Source organism: Pundamilia nyererei, unplaced genomic scaffold, assembly GCF_000239375.1.
Source record: "Pundamilia nyererei isolate P.nyererei 1_Seehausen unplaced genomic scaffold, PunNye1.0 scaffold00095, whole genome shotgun sequence".
Taxonomy (NCBI): domain Eukaryota; kingdom Metazoa; phylum Chordata; class Actinopteri; order Cichliformes; family Cichlidae; genus Pundamilia; species Pundamilia nyererei.
In genome coordinates this window covers 2117326-2142148 of record NW_005187496.1, presented here as the reverse complement: position 1 = coordinate 2142148, position 24823 = coordinate 2117326, and the positions used below count along the sequence as shown (strand labels likewise).

At 41.7% G+C, this 24823-nt stretch overlaps 1 protein-coding gene across 2 annotated transcripts in view; it reads left to right on the top strand.

Moving 5' to 3' along the window:
* Positions 1-1090: 1090 nt before the first annotated feature.
* radil2a (Ras association and DIL domains 2a) overlaps positions 1091-24823 on the top strand; it is a 29704-nt gene continuing 5971 nt past the window's right edge. For both annotated transcript variants that reach the window (XR_311920.2, XM_005739967.2), the window contains exons 1-13: positions 1091-1617; positions 2543-2887; positions 3192-3427; positions 5667-5995; positions 8760-9452; positions 10347-10384; positions 11387-11556; positions 11631-11743; positions 15728-15947; positions 16162-16334; positions 19475-19619; positions 22485-22666; positions 22767-23124. Coding sequence is in view for 1 of the 2 variants with exons in the window: in XM_005739967.2 (XP_005740024.1) it covers positions 1490-1617; positions 2543-2887; positions 3192-3427; positions 5667-5995; positions 8760-9452; positions 10347-10384; positions 11387-11556; positions 11631-11743; positions 15728-15947; positions 16162-16334; positions 19475-19619; positions 22485-22666; positions 22767-23124 (3130 nt within the window). In the remaining variant the exon portion in view is untranslated. The remainder of the gene's footprint in view (positions 1618-2542; positions 2888-3191; positions 3428-5666; positions 5996-8759; positions 9453-10346; positions 10385-11386; positions 11557-11630; positions 11744-15727; positions 15948-16161; positions 16335-19474; positions 19620-22484; positions 22667-22766; positions 23125-24823) is intronic.

The following is a 24823-nucleotide window of genomic DNA, read 5'->3' as shown; positions in this document are numbered from 1 at the left end:
ATAGCAGTATTTAATAAAGGTTAAAGATGGGAATGAGATGAAGTGAAGCCTTTTTATTTAGTAAGTCCTGATGTAGCTGCAAGGCAGTTTCCTGCCACTAGATGATGCTCTTTGTACATAAATTGGCCACAATTGAAAGAGTGACGCTTCAGATTTAGCAATTTCATAGGTATCATTTTTAAATATTTCTAGGACACACAAACCTATAATTTACATTTAAAAATAACAGCATTTACAATTACAGGTTTAAAAGGCAGGTGAAACTCTATTCTTTCTCACAAATTAGAATTCATAGTGCTTAACCCCTTAGCAGTCCTACAAATTTACAATTAGTCCCCTAAACCATCCAATGTACCGTGGGCGGTACGTCCGACTGCTAACAGGTCAAACAACCTTATATCATGTACTCTTTAGAGAATCTTTGCTATATTACTATTGTTCCCTCATTTCAATTAAAACATCTATTTTTCAATAATATTCCTTATTTAATTATTTACTCCTTAACGTTGCCAAAAAGTCTCCAGAGTTAATTTAAGGTTTCTTTTTTAAATTAACTTAGTTATATAACTTAGTTATATCACCTTGTTTCACTAATCTGTTTGTTGGACCCAGTAAAACAAGAAACCAAAAATAATGTTTTGTTTTTTTAAATATTGCTATTACATTTTTTAAAAATATATGAAAGGGCACTCCTATTTGCATATGAGATTCTCATAGATATAAAGTAACGTGTGTTCATGTGTATACCTGTCTCTATACATTTGTGGGGACCGATCCTGATTTAAAACCAAGCTATTGAGGACATTAAAACGTTTCTGTTTTTCACTTTCAGGCGCGTGTTTATTAAAGGTTTAGTCGTGGTTTTAGTGCTTACGTTAATGGCAGGTTAATAGTATTATGCAAGTAGTATGATGAGACTAAAGACTAGTTAACTAATTAGACTAAAAGAAGTGAGACTCCGCTTTACGTGCCCGCAGGTCCTCACAAAGTAGGAAGGACAGTTGTGTATGCCCGTGTTGCTGTGATTAGCTCCGCCCCCTCGCTCCTTACCGTGACGCCGCGGTGACGTGTTGCTGTAGTGGCTCGTGCAGCAGCAGGTAGTTTCATTCAGTCCGCTTCAGAATTCCGGACGGAGTTAACGGCTGTCTTATCATGGACCTGGCTTTGATTTCACTCGTTTTACAGCTCAGAAACGGATAAAAAGCAACGTAAGCGTCTGTTTTTTTGTATTTCCTCCTTAACGTCGACTCCAGTTTGGATTTTACCCTCCAGCGGTCCGATTTTAGCAGCTTGAAGTTGGTTCTCCTTCAGCATATGTGGGAATGTGAACTCTCATGGATGCCGATACACTGTTGGAGTACTTAAACACATTTTCCTGATTTTCTGGGAGTCGAAATAGTGGACTACGCTCGCCTCATATCGTGAAAACTAGTTGTGAATAAAGCCATGTTCACCATGTTTATGTAGAAGCTGAAAAAACGTTAAAATAATGATTTCGGAGGAGAGAAGCAGCCACGTAAATAAACAAACCCTGAACTTTCCCGTGGGTTTACTCATCCGCTCTCCCAAAAGGCGCCTGGCCAAACTGGGAAGGAAACCCAGCAATGGATCTGTCCAGTAAGTCTCTACATGCTTTAATCGAATCTACTTTAATTAGTTTTATTTACATATCGCCACTTTACTACAGCAGTAATCTTACAGTGTAGAATACTGGAGAGTAACTCCAACCTATGATAAATGCCATTGGCAACGGTGGGAAACAAGAACTGCCCAGTTTTCTACCTCCAGTAGAAACATAAAGGTTTATAATCGCAGCAGCATTAGTTTTAGAAGATGTAATCGTTTTAAGTATACGCATTAGCCAGCTCCAGTTATAACTTTGCACATTAAGACATAATTTATATTGCTATATCTGCATTTTATACCAGTGCACCAAGAAATTAAGTGATTTGATGTTGAGATAGATATAAAGATGTGCATGATTAATGCTTGTAATGATGATAATATTAGAAATTAAGACTATGGGGAAAATATTGTTAATAAGTTAACATTTAATTTCATTTACGTTGCGTTTAACTTTATTTTGAGCTGTTGTACTAAAGGATAAATGAGTTATATCTGGTCTTAGGTAGGAGACCTATAATGAGAAAAAAAACGAAGTTATAGCTTTAATTGCAACTATATTAATTAATGGAGTAATTACACAGCCTTAGTAATGACTTTTTATATGTTAGCAGTATTTTGGCTCATGTTTTCTTTTCAGTTAGATTTTATGACTGTATTTCTGCTTTTTTTTTTTTTCAATAGAAATGCTATAAATGAGAATAACATAGTTGTCTATTGATTAAGGTAACATAATGACTTATGTAAAGGTTTAAATAGGTTCACAGAGACCAAACAATTAGCTGATGAGTTTAGATATCCGTAAAAACAAAATCCTGGTTTGTTTCAGTTCTAAATTTGGGTCTGAAGTGGAGAACTTTAGACAGATCATGGTTCGTGTGCAGGATCTTTTAGTGTTCTGTCCTCTCACTCCAATCAGGTCCAACAACTCGAACAGCACTGTCCGCTCTGCTGAGAGCGTTGGCGTCCGGCAGCCAGCCAAGAGCAAAATCCGCCGCCACAACAACAGGTTTTCCACTGTGTTCAACCAAAGCCCCAACCTGAGAGACGGTGGACGGCATGTCCAGGTGGCGAGTGGTAGTGGCGGGAGCTTGTCTGGAGACCTCCAGGTTGTGGACGACCCGGCTGAGCTATCCAGCCAAATGTCCATTCCTGGTATCCTGAAGATCTTTGGCAGTGACATCTGCCAGGGGACCAACTACAAGAGTGTGCTGGCTACCACTCAGTCCAGTGCAAAGGAGCTGGTGAAGCAGGCCTTGGAAAGGCAAGAGGTTTTCTCTTGGTCCTAAAACATGTTTTTGAGTCCTTGCAATAAGATTTATTCCTAAAAGAAACAAAGTAAAAGTGAAGTAGTGCTACTTTTAGGTCAAACTAGATTTTAACATGTCAGAATTTACTGCTTTTGTCTATTTGATCTAATTGTAAATTAAGTATGTCTGGATTCTGAGCCGATGTTGAGGACAAAAAGGGGAAACTTAGAAATCAGAAACATTTACGACTGCTTCAGTGTGAAAAACAACTTCCAGACTTATTGCTAATGCTTCATTTCTCTGTTTTTTTCTCTTCAGGTACTGTCTGGAAAAAGAAGACCCCAACAACTACGTGCTGTGCGACGTTATTGGCCAGACGGGGGCTGATAACCAGTGGAAGAGAGAGTGCTTTAGGGTTGTGGGTGACAGCGAGAGGCCCCTGATGCTGCAGTCGCTGTGGAAGCCAAAGGATGGCTTCTCCAGGCGTTTTGAGATCCAGCTGCGGGCGAGCGTGGAAGAGCAAAGTTTAAAGGACAGGGACACGATCACAGCAGGTATGCATGGTGCCTAACACCTGCACCGTGACCCTAACATCCTCCCACTGGGGTTATCAATCACTCAGCCTTAGCCTTGGGAGCCATAGATGTTTCTTATTGCTGGGTTTCATTGTGCCTCTTATCACTGGTTCAAACAGTCATGCAGCAGAGGTCAGGAGGAAACAAAAGCTGCCCTGCTCTTATCTTTGCTTTAATTCAAGGGTCCATAAGGTCCTCGCAAAGCATCAAGGCACAACGCAGCTCTTCCCACCAGGCCTATAGCTGCTGTGTTTTTCTTTCTGTCAGAACTGACTTCCTGCGCTCTGGGGGCTGAGCGGTCCTGTTGACTTTGGCTCACGTTTGTTGTGGTCCCTTTCAGCTCTGGACCGACACTCTGATGGCTTTTTAATCAGGATTGGTCTGATAGCGCGAAGCTTAAATTACAGATAACCTTAATTATAATTTGATTTCTACTGAAGGTTTTCTTCATTTTTTTAAAATTACGGTTTTTGAGCTGATTGTACATTTTAAAAAAGGTACAGTGTTTAGTCTACAGTGTTTATTAGTTTTTAGAGTTCCAGTTTCATTTTCAGATTGAGTTTTCTCATTTATTAGTTTAAGAATGTTTAGGGTTTTTTCCTTGTTTGTTTTAGCTGTCAGGAAACTGGTTGGTATTTGTCAGATTTTAAGATTTCAGAAGTTTAGTATAAACACAGGCAGTCACAGGTTTCATTATAGGGTAGACCAAATTAACAAAGACAAAAATTAAAGACAGATATTTTTTCCCTGTATGCAGAGTTTTTGTTAGATTCTGTGTTGTTCTATGAGCCGGTAATTTGTTGGTGATTAATAGACTCCATTTCTAAGCTAGCATTAGTTAGTGTTGCTTTGCTTTCAGTTTTCATGGAAAAATTCATGCAGGGTGATTCACATAGAAAGCAGTTGAGAAGCTGTTGGTGACACATGAGAGTATTGGGTGACTACAAAAATGGTTTAATACATAAAAGACTTATCTAAGTCACATTCAAATATTGGCGTTTAGAGTTCTATATCTGTGCAGCTCTGCACTGGTTCTCATAGCTCTGTGATCTACCCTCCCCTTCCTCCTCTCTGACCGGGGGAAAGCTGCCTTTTACCTCCGCCGGGTTTTTAGGCATCAAGCCCAGCCTGTCACAGCAGTGCTGAACAATGTGGAAAACACCCATTTCCACAGCTGATAAGGGCAGCGGAGCACCGGGTGTGAAGCCGGACCCTGTGGACATTCCACCTCGCTTAATGGCTCCCAACGAGCTGAATAGTGTTTGTGTTACGTCAGGCCGACAGAGCGGCTGCTGGTATCTGATAGAGGTGGTCACATCTCACCTTCCCTGCACATTTCCCCCCTTTTTCCTCTAGTTATGTTGCATTTGAACTGAAGCCAGAGCAGAAAAGTGTTATGCTGGAGTCAGCTCGGATGACCGGAGTAATTTTGGGAGGATTTCTGTTTATCGTAAAGATAACTTTAAAAACACGAGAGGTAGTTCTTCTGTTTTTCCTGGCGCTGATTCAAAGTTTGTCTAAAGCTGACATTATTAATAGAGGCCACAAATTTGAGAAGTCCAGTCTTCTGCTGTGTTTGTCCTGTTTTAATTTTAAATGGTTTATTTCTGAATTTGAATTAGTTATTTTTTAATTAAGTGACACGAGGCATCTGGAGCATCAAACACTCTGTGTATCTCTAATTTAGTATATTTAGTTTGATCTATATGATGTTCTTTATTGTTGTTTATATAATTAAGTAGATGTTATGAACTAAATTATACAAAAACCTAAGTAACATAAGCTGTAGTCGGGCTAGTATTACCTGTGAACTACTACTAATTTGTAATAATCACAAAAGTCATCTTTGACTGTAACCCTGTGCAATTCTGCCTTGAATCTGTCAGTTAGAAATATCACTGCAGCGCACCTGAGATTGATTAATTGAGATTAGGTATACCACAAGAAGAAGAGCTGCCGGATGTTTCTAGGTAATGAAGATCTGATAAACTAAGACGTCCTTGGGCTCTGTGGATTTTATTTTAGATCATTTTTTTCTAAGAGACTAACAAGCGGATAGAGTCCAGCATCATCAGCATAGAGTGAATTAATTACTGCACCAAGCTTTGGAAGCTTTTTATAGTAAGATGATAAAGACTTTTTAAAAGTCCAAAATGAGTCGTGAAACATACTCAGGTGTCAACACACTCGATGACATAGCATCTTCTTGTCCACCCAGGGATCAATGCCCAGGCTCGTAAGCTGCAGAAGACCCGCTCCAGAGTGACCTCCCTGTTTGTGGACAGCAGTGGGGAGGACACAGATGGACTCGGCATCTGGAGGAGCCTCAGCGAGATGGATTTGTCCGCGATGGGCAAGGAGGCTAGCAAGGCCCAACAGAGTGCGCTCAGAGAGGATCCCGAGGCTGAGGCCGACAAGGAAGTGCTGCGTCTTGGCATGGAAAAGGAGGAGACGGAGAGCAGCGATGATAACACAACCCAGTACTCCATCCACCCACCCTTTGACTTCCCTTATTTCCTCCTGCTGCAGGGCTACAGCCACAGACAGGTGAGTGGCAGACCAACTTAAGGTATCTGTATATAACTATAATTACCTTAAGCAGATGAGACCTTTCTGAACTCCAAAGTTTCAGATAATGAGGTCATTGTAGGAAACAGTTATCCCTGTAAGCTCAGACTTCAGCCTGCTCTAAACACTCAGTTTCAGTTACTTTTTTTCCTACCCTGGGCTGTGTATGATGTCACATAGAGGATAAGCCTAATTTGGTCAACTCAGGGAAAGAAGTCCCACCCACTTGCTTATTTGTGAGTGGTAGCAAATCACATGAAAGTTAGTCTAAAGTTGGAGAAGCTAAAACAGCTTGTTTTGGATTGAGGTTGAACTGAGGGGCCTGCACGAAACCCCGTGTGAGAGAAATAAGGATTTTATTTGTTTATTTATTTTACCTGCCACTCATGCAAAACTGCTCTGGTATAGTCAAACAACAGAAATATGGATCTGGAAATGAAGAGAACGATGTGCTGCTGTAATATCAGCTACAGGTGGGTGCTGTTGTTCTCTTTCAGTGCTGTTTTCAGCCTGGTTACATTTAACCAAGTTATTGCCAATAATAGTATCCACAGTTTAAAGCTGACCTACAGATGATTGAAAACTTATAATCAAGCAGATTTGCAGGCAGTTTCTGGACTCCTTCTTTGACATTTTAAAGACTTGAGGTTGATTTTTATTGTAAAGTTTTAGTTAAGTATAATAAACCTGGTTCTGTGAAGACCTGTTATTGCCCTTGAGTGTGTCCTGTGAGCGTGTAAGCAAACAAGCTTAAAAGAGACAAGAGGAAGAGAAACATATAGTGGCGAACTGAGCTTGTTATGTAACGCAAGGAGAAAATCCCTCAGTCAGAGAGTCAGACAGGGCGGAATCACTGCTACACAGGTGTGTTAGGACCAGGTGATCCTGTTCGGGCTCAGGGTGAGCCCTGTGTCATCATGTGTCAATGAAAGGATGAAGAACAGAGTGCTCAACCTTCTGTCAGAAGGAAACCTGCTTAGGATCTTTGGCAGAACAAAGAGGCAGTCCTGATTAGAAGGATAAACTGTAGCATGTAAACACTGCTGTGCTGTAATCAACATACCAGTGTACCTGACCTCTGTTTCAAACTGTCCTTACTTCCAAAATCTGTCCTTGTCAACATCGCCTGTTTAAAAATCTCTTTTGCACAGTAAACCAGAGAGCACGCTGTGGCTTTAGCCCATTCCCAGGAACAGGAAGCTCTTTCTCGCAGTGTTTTTATCCCCGCTGCTGGGGATTGCTGACTGAGCAGGATGCTGGGAGCACGGCAGCACACTGAGAGCTGCAGCCGACCTAATCTTACTCTGCAACAATGGGTCGACCCAAAGCCAAAGCAAAGGAACGAGGCGGGTCTGTGGCGGACCAGCGGTCATGCAACAGGAACTGAAAGCTGATTTTTGGGTTGCTTTTTGAAACTGTGTTGTTGGAGACCAAAGAAACAAAACTGAATTTGGCTTTCCTTGGCATTTATTTCAGTGGAGAGAGAGTTTTGATGCTGAGCCACAACTTCTGCGGTGGCGCGATGCCCATTAACTTTTTATTGTTATTGAATGAGCTGTGTTTTTAAGCAAGCCTGAGTGTGTTTCAGTCAGGATGGTGGAGTCAGCATATGTTTGACTGGTGGAATATTGGTTGATACCATTACCCATTACAGCAATGCATCCCAGTTATTAATCATTTTGTCTGTAAATAGCCTTTATATCTTAAAAGTAACAAAGCAATAACACCCTCTCATATGAATGCTGTTGTAGCCCTGCCTTCACGCTGAGGCTGCTTGGCAGCAGAGATGATAGGCTATCATCGCCTGACTAAGAGTCTTAACGTGGTGACCCTGAGCTCCTGGTCCTCACCGTCTCGCTCATAAGCCCTTCCATTCCTGTCCCGCCTTGCTCTGCCAGTTCAAGTTGTACTTTTACCAGATGATCCTACTGCTGCTTGCACGCACACTCCTGGTTTATTTCCAAAGTGTTACACAAGGAAATCAATCCCAGGCTTCCCGCTGACTGCTACTTTGAATGAATGTTTGCTTGAAGAATAGAATTGCATTAGAGGAAGAATTAAGGTTGCAAAATGAAAGCTTGTGTTGTTGCTGTCATGGAAGACACAGCAGGAAGTCTTCGCTGGTGGTACAGAGTCCAACAGCGAGAGCATTTCACTCGCAAAGAGCTGCGCTCGTTACTGTAATCACAGCCAAAACTTGTGCAGATAAACAGAGAATAAGAGTCTTTTTACTGCTTTCCATCCACCATCAGTTTTCTGTGTACAGGTGTGATTTAAGGAAAAGCTAAAACTGTTGGACTCTTTTTGGCAGTTCCACAAACGAGTTACAAATCACTTCCTGTGCCCAATAGGTGGCATTAGAGAACACCCACTACTCCTATGTCTTGATCGGAACCCACAGTGACAAAGTCATGAATGTTGGATTGTGCTTATCACATTTTAGTCAGTACTGGCAGATTAAATGAAAAGTTTATGCCAGATTGGATAAAGTATATTTGAGTTACAACTTCTTGTGTCATAGAAGTTGTAACCTAACTTATATGGCTTCACAGTTAAATATTGCCAAGGTCTTCAGTTAGAGCTTACCAAAGATCACACCAGGAGGAGTTGGTGGCGCGTACCAGCGTAAACGGGGGATATTACAATGGAAACCGAAGCAGTTGATCTGCCAGATTTGCAGCTGAATTTATTGTGCGAAACATTTGATACAAATGTCTTCTTTTTTTTTCTTTTTTTTTTGCAGGATTTTGTCATCTATCTCATGAGTGGGACCACCACCATCTTTGGCTGCTGCAGGGAGCATCACACTGGAGAAGATGAGGAGAGGCTGAAGGTGGACATCCTCCTGTTTGCTCCAGATGTGTTACCACAGCACTGCTGTGTCAGACGACTGGACTCTAACAGCCAAACTTCCACAGGAGGAGAGCACAGAAAGACGCTGACGATGCTGAAGCCCCTTCATGGAGCTCCTGTGACCCGAAATGGTTTACTCCTTAAAGAGGAGGTTGAACTGAATCCAGGAGATTTGGTTGGCTTGGGGAAACACTACTTGTTCATGTTTAAGGATCCTACAAGCAAACCAGGATCACTCCACACGCCTCCTTGGATGACCAGACTCTGCCCAAACTCTGACTCAAAGACCTCTTGTTTTTCATGCGGCTCCTTGGTGGCCAGGAAAAAGCTCCAGAGGAAGCCTTTACCTCCTCGTTGGAGAGACCTGGAGGGCACTGAGGCTTCGCTGAGCTATGAACTCGACCAGGAGGAAAGAGTCCTACAACAGATCCTGGACATGTTGGACCCCAGTGGGAATGAACCGAAGCTGACACCGGCTTTCCTGCTGAGTCTCTGCATCCAGCACTCAGCCTCCACATTTGAGCTGACGCATTTCAGACAGCTGCTGCTTCAGCTGTCCAATCAGATCCAGCTCATTACATGGGTAAGGACAAAAACTCGGCAGCACGTTAAATCTAATGACCAAAGCATTATTTGGCAGTTGGGTTTCCAGTCAGTTTTTTTCTTTTTTCTTTTTTTGCTTGGGGTTAGGGTTTTCACATGTGAGAGTGATAATAAAGTTAAAAAGGTTAAGGTTAAAAATCTAACAGCTCTGATACTAGAAAGAAGATTTAGAAGAAGTTTTAAAGTCCATTTTTGATGTCGCAGAGCTCTGTGTATGTGTGCACCGCTGACAAAAATCACACAGATGCTATTGTGTGCTCTGCAGTTTCCATTATGGAGCAATTTTTGTTTAGAAATTGTCACTAAATACTGGAAAAAGTAATTTGGTTGCCTTTATACTTTTTAAGTAACGCTCCTTATCAGGTTCAGTTGATCTCTGCTCTGTTAGGTTCAGTTTTAAGGACCTGAAATATGTGAGATTTGACTCTAAACATTCACACTGAGGACTGAATGAAGAGCTGCAGGACAGAACCAAATGCCCAGGCACAGCTTTGAGCCTTCCATCTACAATAATTACGCACTCATTCTGATAACAACTTCCCCTGGCTTTCCAAAGAAATCAACATTCCTGTCACAGCCGCATCACGCGGAAAATAAAACATACTTTTTGGGGAATAAAATTTAGTACAATTTACAGTAAATTGTGTGCAACAAACATTATCAAATCACATCTGTATGACTCATTTAAATGGTCATCCACTCCTATTGCATGTGCAATAAGGCCAAAAATGCCTGTATCCATGCTTTTCAGTAGCAAAACTGACACTGCATTATGTTCGGATATCCTGACAGCAGCTTTCCATCCCATTACATCCCATTAGTAAACTTAAAGCAGCCATGAAATAATGTCTTATCTGTGTTTTGTCCCCCTTAGGAGAAGACAAAGGAACTTGCAGCAATCCAGCCAGAAACGTGAGTACAAGATATATGTCCTCTTATACTTTCTGAATGAAACTAACATGATCCTCTAGAAAAAGGGTTAAGTTCTTTTAATTTTAGGTTGTGCACAAAAAGCTAAGTTTGTGTTGTGATCACGAATAATCATGAGAATTAAAAACTGTCTGTCTCAGCAAGAGAAAAGCTATCAAAGGTCAACAGATTCTGAGTCAGAGGTCATTGTGTGGGCTTCGATAAAAGGGAGGAATCCAAAGGATCATATGACCTACATGACATGTAGAGCGAACAGCTGTGTAGCAGTAGAAAACACAGCGAGTCATAACAAACCCATAAAAACACCTCCTACATTTGCTTTCAGTCAGTTAACTAATTAGTCCATCACAAATCAGAAACTTTGACTCATTTTATTGGGAAAAGACAAAACGCAGCTTCTTGAAGTGGAGCAGGAACTTGTGTTTAACTGTGCTTAACCACGCACAGTATTTTGCTGATTTGCAGAAATTAAAAAGGAAGTTAACTGTAAATGGTTTGAAGCAAGCAGACATGGAGACCACTTTTTATACTAGATAACCAAAGACTACGGACTTCATGGCTGTCATGTTGGAGGCAAAACATACATATAGTAAGTTTAAATATCAGTTAATCTGCAGAATTAATAGTAATTGCTTGATTTTTAAAACATCCCACATTTAATTGTTTAGTAAACTCAAACCTCCCAAAACAACACGTGACTGGTTATCAAAGTACTAATCAGTTAAATGTTAAACCTTAACGGGGAAGTTAAGAGTGAATGGATAGGATAAGATGGAGTTTATTTATCCAGAAAACCAGTAAATTAAAATTTTCATTAAACACAAGAACATAAAAGTTAAAGTAGTTCAATAAAATACAATAAATATCACATTTGTTGAACGGACACTTGGGTCTTTGTAACAACCTTTTTCTGTTTATAGACAGCTCACAGTGTCTTCTCAGGCTTGCTTCAGATCTAATCTCCCACTGGTTGTTTTATATCAGGAGCTCTGGCGACGAGCAGTCGGAGCAGCTGCAGCTGCTCAGTATGAAGGAGCTGATCCCGGGCCTGCAGCCGCTGGTGCTGTGGATGGCTAACTCCATCGAACTGCTGCACTTCATCCAGCATGAAGTCCCACAGCTGCTGCCATGGAGGCTGGACCAGGAGGATGAAGGTGGGCATTCATCATTCTCACCGCTGTCTGTGTTTGTGTGTGTGCTGTTAAGACTTATTTGTGTGTCTCTACAGGTCTGCTTGACTCTGAGATATCATCCACTCGGACAGCCTGCGAGGAAGCCATGACAGTCTTGGAGGAAGTCATCATGTTCACCTTCCAGCAGACCGTCTACTACCTAACAAAGGTTGGCTTGATAACATAAAGAGCTGACATAAAAATTACATCACATGTTTCACATCTCCTTTGGCCTCTCTAATCTCAGTGTTGGTCACACATGAACCAGGAAGTCTAGTGCAAACAGCGTATTCTGTTTTCATTGAGCGTTGTCCAGACAGAAAACACAATAACAGAATGGAAACACAAACTCTCAGGCAGGAAAGGCCTGTGAGATACTGAGCGAGTGTCTTTTCCACTGACCACGACATAAACACACACACACAGTCCTCTCCCTCGAGGCTACGCTGGTTTGTTAAATAACATAAACCAGAACTGCAATGTGAGCATTTTCTTTAATGTTGAAGCTACATTGCAAAACGCTTTAAAGAACAGCAGGTGTGTTTTAGTGTGGTTTATAGAGGATTTAAACACAAACAAAAATGAACAGCGGAATTATTATTTTGCAGACTAAATGAAAACATAATTAGTGTAAATGTGGCTCTTTAGCCAGGACACAGCTGATGGTGGATGGAGAATATCTGACATAAAATTGAACAATTAAAAGCAAACCAGCTTGTCGCTGTTTTTGTCAAAAAGATAATTAGATGGTGTCTGCTGGTCTTTAAAATGTTTTAAATGTCTTAAATACACTGTTTTCCACTGAGTGCAACATAAACACAGTCTTCTCTCTCTGGGTCACTTTGGTTTGTTGATTAACAAAAGCAGACCCACAATGTGAAAATGTTCTCCAGCTTTCGAGTTACATGACAGAATATTTTGAAAAGCAAAATTAAACATCGAGAAAAATGCAGCAAACAAAATGAAAAACACATTTTCATGTTCATAATCAGCAGGACTGACCAGAACATATCTGGCAATTGCTGTGCAAAGACGCCCAATGATGCAAAGCCAAAAGTGGTAAATCTGCATCCGCCCAAGTTAAAAATATGCAGCTGTAACTGTAAGATTCAACTTCAGATTAAGATGTGATAACCAACAGACTTTAACAACATGTCCACATGCATCTATTACAAACAGTTTTTTTAGGTCTTTATAGTCTCAGGCATGAATTCTATGTTGTTATTTCACGGGGATACGGTGGTTAGCAGTGTGACCTCATAGCTAGAGAGCATGGTTTGAAGCCTTCCTGTGTGGAGTTTGCATGTTCTTCCCATGAGTTCACTCCAGGTACTCTCTTTCTCTCACAGTCCAAAGACTTGCATCTTCAGTTAATTGGCGGCTCTAAATCGCCAGAAGGTGTCAATGTGAGGGTAAAGGGCTGACTGTGTCTGTGTTATCCCTGTGACAGCTGGCTCCAGCATCCCCGTGACCTTAACCCTTTCATGCATGAATTATGACAACCTCAATCAGGATTTTTATTCATCTTCAGGCATGAAAAACAGAGTTTTGAACTCTTTTTTTTTAATATGTACTTTTCAGAGCGTTTTATACATGTACACTTAGGTGGACAACATATGTTTTGACTTGTGAATTTGACATACGCACAAATAATATTCACTCTGTGTTGTGTTTATGTGCAAGTATATCATCAAATACAAGAAAACAGCCTTTGAATAGCTGTACACTGTAGTGACCACTATGCTTGAAAGGGTTAAAAAGAATAAAATGGATGGATAAAAAAAACATGGCCCTTAAATAGAGCCCTGAGGAACACCACAAGATACTGTAAAGGGAAACGTGAGAAACTGACAGATGTTAGGAAGATAATTTATTCTAAACCCTTAAAACCTCTGGGCACACTCTTTGATTTAGACTTGTGAATGTTGGGAATCCTCTTGTGTCTGGATTTGGATTTGACAGCAGTCGGGTTTGTAGTTTTACAGCCTGATGAGGCACTCCTAGGCTGATTTTATGTGACTTTCCCAGGCTGAAGTGGCACTCTAAGGCTGTCTGGTTTACACCAAATCCAGTCAACATTAAAGCACAAACATTTAAAGCTCTTGTCCACTCCAAAATGATGGTGGATTAAGGTTCATTGGATTGGGTGTTTGAGCTTTATTTTAGAAAACATTAAATGTGAAGAATTTAGCAGTGGAAGACTGACAGAGAAAGATAATCCACCTTAAATCTGAGCATAAGACACTACAACTCATATGTTAATGTTTTAAAAAGGGGGGAGGGGTTGGAATTTCAGTTGTTTTTAACTTTAATAATTGCCTTCTTAGAGAGCATATTTTTACAAATCTGAAACCAGTCTGGGATGTTGAGGATTTTTATGAGTAGAAACTGCACCACCGCCACAACCCTGCAACTTCTGAGGAAGGAAGCAGGAACAGCCTGTCCTGTTTTGTTTACTCAAAGATTTTTCGAATGACTTTCTGAAAATATAATTCTCTTATTGTATGTTTTTAGTCTTATAAAGTGTTTTGTTTGTCAGACATTAATTTATCACTTTTGAGGCTCTGTATTCACTCAGCTCCACCTTTACTGAGAATATAATGTACTCTGAATTGTCTTGACATGTATTACTTATACATGTTTCACTTGACTGTTTTTCTGTTGGAGAAAGGGAGGATTAGCGGCTATGAGTCTGTTTCCTGCAGAGGAAGACAAGTTGTCATATGAGAAACACCCAAAAGACAAAAAGGAAGGGAGGAGGAGTCAAAAAGGGTCTTTTTGTTAATTTCCTGTGAAGTATGACTCTTCAGTTCTTCTTTTTCTCCCTGCTAAAGCTATTTGTGACTACACTGTAAATAAAACTGTGGAAAAAATGTGTTAAAGAAGCAGAAAAAAGGCGTCTATGTGCACAGAAAGTAATTTTAAACCATCAGCCCAGCTCAACACCTGCAGGTCTGCTGAGTTTCACTGTAAACTATCAGCTGACCTGTTGCCTCAGGCATGCAGGGTTACGGCCTCTGTCAGCGTGTCTGAGCTCATTATCTTAGTCATGTTGTGTGAGCGTGTTGGTGTGTTTGATGAGGCAGCGGTTGATGTCATGCGTGTGAAACAATGGCAGAATTGTCTAAGCAGCAGCACGAGGAGTGATAAGAGCTGACGGCGAGGTAGTATTCAGTACGAAAAGCTTGCAGGTTTATTTATCTACACTGTAAATCTGTCAGTGTACAGTCTGCTTCCTTCAAGCTGCAGGTGGATTTTTGAGCTCAAAGTAAATACAAACTTGCTGCCATGCAGCCTCAGATTTGCAGCATCGAGTTCACTTTCTAGGAGATCAGAAAAATGCCCACGTTTTCCACACAAACAGCAGGGAGGGTCATGTTTGGGTTATGAATGCTGCAAATATAGCACTACCATACAGTCATTAAATCTGTGGGAGAATGAAACTGTTATAAACAGATTATGTTGTATGAATCATTTTTGAGTGTTTAGTTAGCTTTTCTGGGCACGGCACAGATTTACAAGTTAAAAAAAAAAGAGGCTCCGATCAACAATTCAACAGGTGCTCTTATTCAGTGAGACATATAGAAGCACCAAGAACAAAATGAGATGCAAGTATAACCGTGAAATTATGCTTTAAGTTTATTCTTTGAGCAAATTAGCAGAAAAAACAGACTTTATTCTAGGAGAGCCAAAAACTGTGTGAAAAAGACTTTAGTTTATCAGGAAAGAAAAGGGCCCTTAAAATACTCGCATGTGTGTCTGAAATAAGTCAAACTGGTGTAACTGCAGCATTGGGCTATTCATGTCTCTACAGCTGCCCTTTGTGCCGTGAGCCTCGGGCTTTTCTGCAGGGCTTCCTGTTCACTCTGTGAATGCCTTCCTGTCTTTGAATTATGATGTCCTGCACACCTTACACGTGATTTGTGTTGCACCTCTCTTTGTGTAATTACTTATAAATTAGCCTTTTAGAAAAAAATACACAAGTTTTTCTGCGTATTTAAATTTGCCCTTTTTTGTAAATTCACTATTTTTACTGTTTTTACCTTCAGAGGGCCCTAATGTGCCATTACATGCTTTCAGTTGTTTCTTGTGTCACAGCATAACAAAGGGAGTTCATGTCAGTAGTTCATGATGTCTCCTACCCCCTCCACAGAGCATGTATTCAGCCCTGTCTGGCCTGCTGGATGGGAACCCTTTCTCAGAGAGCGGTCAGCTGCGAGTGCCCGATGGTCTTGAGAGCATCCTGGAGGTCCTGAAGGAGGCGCTGAAGCTGCTGACGGCCTTCCAGGTGCATCCAGACATCGCGTTACAGCTCTGCGCCTACCTGTTCTTCTTCATCAATGCATCGCTCTTCAACACCCTCATGGAGAGAGGTAAGATCTGTTATTTCTCATTTAATGTACATAATATAATATTAACTGTGAGTTTCTTTTTAGTCTGTCTTCTTATTGTTTTCTCATATTTTGTCTTATTTTGCTCTTTTATATGTATGAGAATGTTTATGCTTCTCTTTCTTTAACTTCTAATGAAAGCTGACGTGCAAATAAACTTAAATATCATTCATGTCCTCTCTCTGTTGTTGTTCAGGATCTGTCGCTGGGTTCTATCAGTGGTCCCGAGGCGTGCAGATCCGGGCCAACCTGGACCTGCTGATGGACTGGATCCAGAGCATCGGTCTGGGTGATCTGGCCACAGAGTTTTTCCAGAAGCTCTCTGCTGCTGTCAATCTGCTGGCCACACCCAAAGAAACCCTGCTGCAGGTCAGAGGACATCCTCTTTTCCTTTCCTGTTTGTCTTACCGCAGGCGGGTGTAGCCGAGCGGCAGAGTCACGTTTACGCCAGCCCGAGTATTTCCTCTAATGTGTACGAGTTAAATGTTTCTGGCTCATTTAAAACTTTCCATTTTTGGGGAAATCTAAAGCTCAATTACATTTTCCAAACTCTTGGCTCCTTCTGTCAAACATTATGGTGACCAGTAACACCGCAGAGCAGCGTGTCAGTCATTTTAGATTGTGGTCCCCTTACAGACCAGTTTGATCTTAAACTGGACGAGTAAAAACCAGTTATGAGAAGAGAAGGAGGAAAGGGAAGGGGCACACAAAGGAAAGAAGGATAAAAGGGGGAGGAGAGAAACAACGAAAGGCAAGCGAAGGAACAGAGGAAATACAAGAATAAAGGAAAGACACAAAGAAAGGAACAAAAGGAAAATGAAATGAAGGAGAGAAAGAAATGAAAGAAGAGAGAGAAGAGTAAAAAAGAAAGAAAATAGATAAATTAGAAAAATAAAGACGGAACGAAAAATGAAGAAAATGAGCATTGAAAGGGAAGAAGCAACAGAAAAAATGAAAGAAGAAGAAAGGATTTCTGTTTTACCACAAAATAACCGACATCATATTAAAAGAAAAAAGAAAACACAGCGGGCTGAATCAGACGCACTGTCAGGCCTGTTCTGGTCCCCGGGCCACATGTTTGACAGCACTGCCGCAGAGCCGAGGCCAGTGCTGTCTGTGGAAGCACGCTCTTGCTTTGTGGTTATTGTCCCCTTGAGAACAGCTGCAGTATGAGGAAACAGAGTAAACACACTAAAATGTTTTAAACCCTGATGTCACACTGCCAGTGAAGGTGTGACTGACTTCACTTGGCTGTGATGAGGATATCCTGTTTGCTCGGACTAACACTTCAGAAATTATCAGGTTAAAGCCTCGTTTAAGGAGCTGTTCAAACACAGAGCGGAGAAAAATCATCTTAAAGGCTGACAGACAATCGGAGAACAACCTGCTCATATTTGTGTCTACACTTCAGCCTGTGTGGTGCTGCGGTAGCTCGCCACTTTAGTCCCTCCTTAAACAGGCTGTTCACATAGCTACCTATTCAGATCCTGTTTACTCTAAGAAGGAAGCTGAGCTCTCACTTAGTATGTTATTAAACACTGAGCCACTGAAGGGAAACGGACCTGCAAAGTTCCCCAGGTACAAAGCACCTAGAAGGTCATTCAGTTAGTTAACGTTACTTAAGGACACGAGGGCAGTTTAAGCTGGCCCTGACTGAGGGGTGGGCGGGTAAGGAGTTTATATTTAGGCCTTCTTGTGTCAGTCTGAGGTCACATGGTTTGTCTTTAAATAACCTCAGTCATATAAAATAACCATTATTTTTACCAGTGCATAACCTCAAGAAGTCTTTCATCTACAGCACACTTATTGATTATTAAAGAACATGATGTACACTCTCTGTGTTTCATATACCCAGTTTAAAAAACGGAAACATTTACTGACTATTGAACCATAACTCTGGTTTCACACCGCGAGGCTGACACCTGTTTTTACTGCATGACGCGCAGCAGCACCCATGACTCATCTGACGGGCGCAGCGTTTCGTCTTTTCTGCCTCGGAGTTGCTGCTTCTCGCCGCCCCTCCCCCATGGCATGAGGTCGCTTTGTGGCTGCCGCTAAACGGCACACCCTCTGAAGATTTCTGCTTTTCCATCTGGAGCTGCTAAGAGCTGAAGTGGCTCGCTGGCACAGCTGTAAATTACCAGATGTGGGAAGTGGTGTCGCTTGTTGTGCCAGAGAACATGGCATCTGGAGGGCCTTATTTTAGGGGGACATTAAATCTCAGACATCTTTAAAAATGAGACATTTTTAAAGTTTGGGTTGTTTGTAAGCGGAACTTAAAGTTCATCTTCTTCTCCTCGGCTCAGCGTGGCGTCTCTGTGGCCGAGCAGCTTCCAGCTTCTGTTGGCCCCAGCAAGTCTGAGCACTGTCTTTACCTTCAGTAGTTCAAGTGGGAGCAGGCCGAATGAAAGGTGTCCTGTTTGTAAAGTTTGTCCTGTAACAGATGCATGAATAGTATGCAGTGAATCACCTGTTTCCATATCCTCAAGCTACTTCCAGCAGAAGGAATCCTCTGTGTTTCAGGAACATCAGCAGGCAGAGTGATGTCATAACATGTCATCATACTAACAAAACAAAAAGGATATAATAAAATAAAAAAGGACAAAGATGATTGAGTATGATTTGGTTATGTTTTTGTTAATTTTGCATCATTTTGGACTTCAAACACACTATGACGCAGCCAGGCGACTCGCCTGTTTCCGTGTCCTCGAGCTACCTTCAGCAGACGCTCAGCTCAGATCAGCTGGCAGGATGACATCACCCGATGTTTCGGAAAAACACTCATTATCAGCGTCTGTCTGTCGTTAAGGCCTGTGCAGCTGAACAAGCACATCTCCTTCTGGGATTCTGCTCATCGTACAAAGAAGACAAGGACAAACTAAACTAATGTTTATAAGGATAATGTTTTTTTAAGTATTTAATTTTGATCCTTTTGGACTCCGTAGGTTCAATAACACAACCAGGTGACTCACCTGTATCCTTATACTGCTGCACTCATCAAAAGATCAAATATCAAATATTGTCTTAAGTGTGCTTGAGTGGCTGCAGCTGTGAGGCGATCACCATGTTTCACGATGTGGACTTTCCCGCTAAGAGTGTGGAGATAAAGGCGAGTTTACAGTTCTCACGCTGCACAGAACACGCAGGACGAGTTGATTAGTGAAACTTAGCGCGCACCTCTCACTGGAGAGTAAACACAAGAAAAACTGAAACTTTAAGTGCTACTGTGGACACATTTTTCCCATGAGGCCGTGTTACCACAGCTTCCTGTTTGCATGTTATCTAGTTAGTTTAGAATACTTTGCATGTAAATGAGAGAGTTGCTCATATGGAAGCATGATGGGAAAAATACAGTCCAATAAGGAGCTTTTATGACTCCTACTTAAAACTAAAGCATCAGGGAAATTCTTTTATGAACCCATATTTTAACCCATGAAGAGCTTCAGAGGAGCTTTGCCTCGTGTTTATTGATGTTTTTGTCTTTTCTTTGTCGTTTTATGTCCTTCCAGGCATCCTGGGTTTCTCTCAGGACCGAGTTCTCTGCTCTGAAACCCGCCCAGCTTCACCACATGTTGAGGGAGTACAACTCTGGGAAGGCCTGCCCCCCCGGATGGAGCCCGTCACTGGGTGATGCAGAGGACGCCGTCAGAACGGGTAAAGAACAGACTTACTGAATGATGACGTAGCAGCCTTGTGTCCTGTCTGTGGTCATTTTTAGCCTGTCCGGCTTTTTACCAGCTCTGTTCGTGTGCAGCACGTTTTTAGTTCTCTGTGTAACTACAGCCCACGGGCTCACAGTGTCCCAAACACCAAATATTTGAATGCTTCAGAAAGAATCGCTGTTGTGGACGGATCATCGCAGATGTTTTCTTAGCTCAAGTTTGGTCCTTCTCGGTGTCTTCTTCCTGCCATATTATGGTGTTTGAGTCTCTACATGCACTTTTCCTGAGAACAAGTTAACCTTCATTCTATCCTCCAATTCTCATAAATCTTCCCTCTGCTAATGTGTTTAAGAGCCTAACCATATTTCTTTAGGAAGCACAGCACTGTAAGTCAACCCGTCTGACCTCAGCGACCCTCCAAACCTCGCTGCTGCTACATCCAAAGTTATATTAATGCTTTCAAAGTCATGTCAAGTTTTTCTTCTTACTACTAACATGAGTCATAGCCCCATAAATTCTCTCTATTTTATTGTAACACCTGAGAGGACAGCCACACTGATCGATTTATTGTAACTGAAAGAATTTGAAGTGTTTTTAAATCTCAGTGCTACTCAGAGATTGTTTGTTTTTTTTGGAACAGACATTTGGAGCATTTGGGCCCCAGTATAGTTAATAACAGTCGATTTAACGAGCAGTTTCCAGTTAAAATCGTTCTAAGGATTAACTTAATGCACAGATTCTAAATGATCAATTTTAGAGGCCTGCAAAGGTCACATTATGAGGTTGGAGGGTTAGCAGTGGCCTAGTCAGACCTTTATGTTTTGGTTTTTTCGGGCCTTAAAAACATCTTAGTCAGGTTTAGGAAAACCTGTTTTAGGGCTAAAGCACGGCCCATCACTAAACCCTGCAGGCTGAAAAACGATGAGTTTGGACTCATCTCAAACTTCAAAGAGCCAAACCTCGTCTGTAATTGAGAGCGTTTAGCACCTTTGAGAAGAATGTTGTTAATTGACTCGTGGCAGGTATGAACGAGCTGCTGTTCTTCAGCTGCTGCCAATCAGAAAAATAAACCAACATTTTCTGATTAAGCAAATTAGCACAAAAAAAATATTTTTCTAATGCCCCTAATATGTATGCAAATATTTGAATGTTTCATATTTACAAATGTAAAAACATCACATTGGGTTTTGGCCAACTGTGATGCCTTTTTTGTAATAACTTTTATTGGGAATGAATAATAAATGCAACTGCCTAATACATTCTCCTGTCATCAACAGTTCCCGTTACTTTTGCTTGGATTTCATAATTAAAAGGCTGTGACAAAGAGCTGACAAAGTGCATTTTAATGCAGTTTTTGTGAAGTTCTTCATACTGCAAGTGTTGTTTTGTTACTAGAAACATTTTCAGTTTTGTCCTCCCTACAAGACGACCTTGTTTACAGCAAACTGCAGTAATCAGACTCCTCGCTCAGGAGGAATCAGAACGACCTGTTGTGCAGCTTTGCACGCTCAAACTTGTTGTCAGACAATTTTGACTGAGGAATATGTCATTATAAATAACAGGGCAGGCAGCAGGTTTAATAGTGTGATTAAAAAACAAAAAGAGAAGAAGAGACTCTCCTCAGCAGCTGAGAAGCAATCTTGAAATTCCTGAAACATCAGCTGACGACGCCTGTTTATTGTTATACTCATTATATTGTCAGCTATTTATCCTGTGCAGCTGTGAGCGCGTCTCCTTTCATGGTTTTGTGCATATTTATTTAGAGGTCGAGGTGTAGAGGTGTAACATTTACGGAGGCCCAAAGCTGTGAATCTCAACAAAAATCAAAGTTAAAATATAAATGTAAAAAAAACATGGATTTCAGATGTCAATCAATATAAATCAATATAATAATCAATAATCAATATAAAGATTATTATTTCAAAAAATGAATTGTTAATTATATCTTGTTAGTTTTGCAAATGAACTGATAACAAAACTATTCCAGAAAGTCGAGCAAACTTCAGAGTTAAAAGATTTACACTCTAACTCAGAGCTGCTGGAGTGAAGCTTCTTCATCGGGGGAGCAAGACTCCGCTTAACGAGCTGAAACTGAGAAAAAAAATGAACATTAGCAGGATTAATGTGGGCGTACGGTGGAGAGTAATCCTGGCCTGTCAGCCTGTTTCCACCAATCACAGTTAACTCGCAGCCACCACCACCACCTCACTCTAACCTTTTTCACCTCCAACTTCAGATTAACCAGATTCCATCAAAGTGATTTTGTTGAGAGGTATTCATCATGCGAAGGATACAAAATATTTAACTAAGTGAAGATAAAACAACCCTTTTATCGCTGTAACCATAAAAAAATGTTTCAGCCGGCACGTCTCCTTCTGAGCTACAGCTGTTTGTGAGAACCACCTTTCACCAGTTTGGCTGACGTATTAGAAGTTTGCGCTTTAATGAAGCTGCATTTCTTTTTATTTGTGGTGACTTCAGATTTTCCGTGTAGGCAGCGAATGATGGTGACTAGGGGATCGCCCCTGATTCAGCTCTGATGCCCTCTCTACAGTCACCATTCTGGTTTAGTGCAACATGCTGCCTGCAGAGCTACTGATTGGTTGCACGTCACAATTAAAAACATAATTTACTGGTCTCCTTGATTACAAAGAATTGGTATCAGTCTGGTGACCCGTGATCAAAGCCTTTCTTAACAGCCTGTAGTGTATGTACTGCTTTTAATCAACGTTAAACCAAACCCAGCAGCTCCACATAAACATGCAGGATCAAATTTTATTAGAGTTGTAATGAAGTTCAGGTTGTTTTTGATGGATGGTGATTGGACTTTCCCTTCTCCTCTTCTTCATTTGCGCAGCCGACATCCTGGAGAGCTTCGACAACCACCCGCCGCTCATCCTGCCCAGCAGCACGTTTCACCTGGAGCTAGGCAAACCCATTGTGGAGCCGGCGCTGTTTGAACAGCTCGCACGTCTGCAGGACTTCATCAGCCAGCTTCCTCGCAGTGAAACCCGAGCCGAACCCGAAGCGGAGGAGCAGGTAACGAGCTCTCTGCGCCGCCATAACGAGACAGCAGTAAATGAGACACTTTGATGTTTCCGCGTCTTCTGTTGATTCATTTTACTTTGCCCAAACTCAGCCTGTCAATGAGACGACTACAGACAGCCAGTCTGTGACCTCGACCTCGGTCAGAGTCGCCCAGGATCCCGCCGAACAGGCGGTCTCCGATCCGGTAGACCCAGACTCTCTTACATCTGCGGAACCAGCTCAGGCCCGAGTCCCTCCCGGTGACCTGAGCAGCTGTGAGGCCGTCCTGGCCCAGAAGCTGAAGAGCCTGGAGCTGCAGAACACCCTCCCAGGACAGGCCGACATGGGCTACCACAAGAGCCTGGCGCTGGACCCATCCTGCCTGCTCACGCCACCCAACACCCCACAGGGGATGGAGCTGGCTGAGCTGGAGGCTGACCTGCAGGAGGGCACCCGCCAACTAAAGAAAGGTAAGAGTGTGCTACAAATCAGGAAAGAAGTATCAGTCCGAATCTCAAGTAAATACAAACCCAAACAAAGCTCTAAATATCTATTTATCTACTCTTTGAACCCTGAACACCCTGAACATCAGGCTTTAACAAACATTCACCTTCCATAGGTTTGGTATGAAGTAACTGTCATAAAAGTTATTTATATTTTGTTTCTGCTGTAAAGATGTTTCAAGAACACAACAACTTCCATGTGGGATACGAGGGCCTGAAGCCATTGATGAAAATATATGAGCGTTAATCAGTACTGCAAATCATTTTCAGAGCTCAGCTTATGTTTTTCTGGCTTCTCAGATGCTTTAGTGGGTTTTTTGGTTGTCAGTGAGCGTAGAACATGTTCAGCAGTCACTAAAACAAAGATTGAGCCCCCTTAGTTGGTGCACATGCCAACAACCTGACCACATTTTTGTAGTTCTTTCTTGGCTTCATTGGCACGCAGCAGGTTTTAATTCAGATGACGCACAGGGTGACTCCCACCTTTGTCTCCTTCTCAAACCCCCTTTAAGTCTTTAGGGGAGTATTTAGCAGCCTGACCCTGTGGGCCGGCTGCATATTTGTCCACATAAAGGTGGCTTCGCCCTCCTCCTCCTCCTCTTCTTCTTTTACTGACTCTGGAGGTCAGGAATTTCAAGTGGAAGGCTGCTCAGGGTGGGTTCACTGTGCAGAGGAAAGAGAGCTTCCTCTCCCACCCCTATTGTTTATGGACGCCTCCGTCATGAGGTCATCTGTAGGAGTGAGAGGGAGTCGCTGAGAAAATAATGAGTCAATTCCCAAGTTTCAAACATTTTTCGACCCAACTGTGAAAAATAACGACATCCAGAGACTGTATATAAAGACGGACAACACGGCATGACGCGCACTCACACTGTGGCGGAGCCTTCAGGGGAAATTTGGGTTTCTGTTAGTTGGGGACTCGCTCCACCTCTTGAGCCACAGCCACTGGTGCTGCTTGTTGCCTTCAGCTCTAAGATGTGTTTTTAGTCCCAAAGTAGGTAGAAACATTTCCTCAACACATTTACCAAATACACACCAAAGACACAACATGCATATAAAACAGAGGCTGTAATGGTTAAAAGTGCTGTAGAGGATTCAGGAAGGAGGATCTGCTCCAACGATCCCTCACATCTGAACCTTCAGGAACGCTTTTCATCACCTGTGCTAAGGCGCTCGCTGACAGATGCCCTGGTGGGCCTCAGCGCTCCAACAGAAGCAGGATTTGGTTGATCTTAATCAGACGTCTTTACTCTCATTGGTCACTTGTTGCTTGTGTTTTCCCTCTTAACGCTTTTAACAAAAGTAATTTGCTGAGAAGCTTTGAGGATTACACTGGACCTGAGCCATCTGGCACCTTCTCTCTACTTAAGGGCAGGAAATCCCTCAGTTTAATCTGCACCGTTTATACTTTTATATAAAGGTGGATCCATTAAATGTTAAATGTTCATTTCTTCCACTGTTTGAATAATTTCCTGCTTCTCCTTCTTCCATTACAGATAAGCACTTGTGTGTGGGGGGGGGTTGTTGGTATTTTTATTCATTTATTTTTATTTATGCTTTATGGACTAACGATAAAATTGTTTCCAAGGAAAATAATTGGCACATTCCTATATGATTTTAAAATCTGCAACGTTTAACTGTAAATTAAACTAAGACCAAAGTAAAG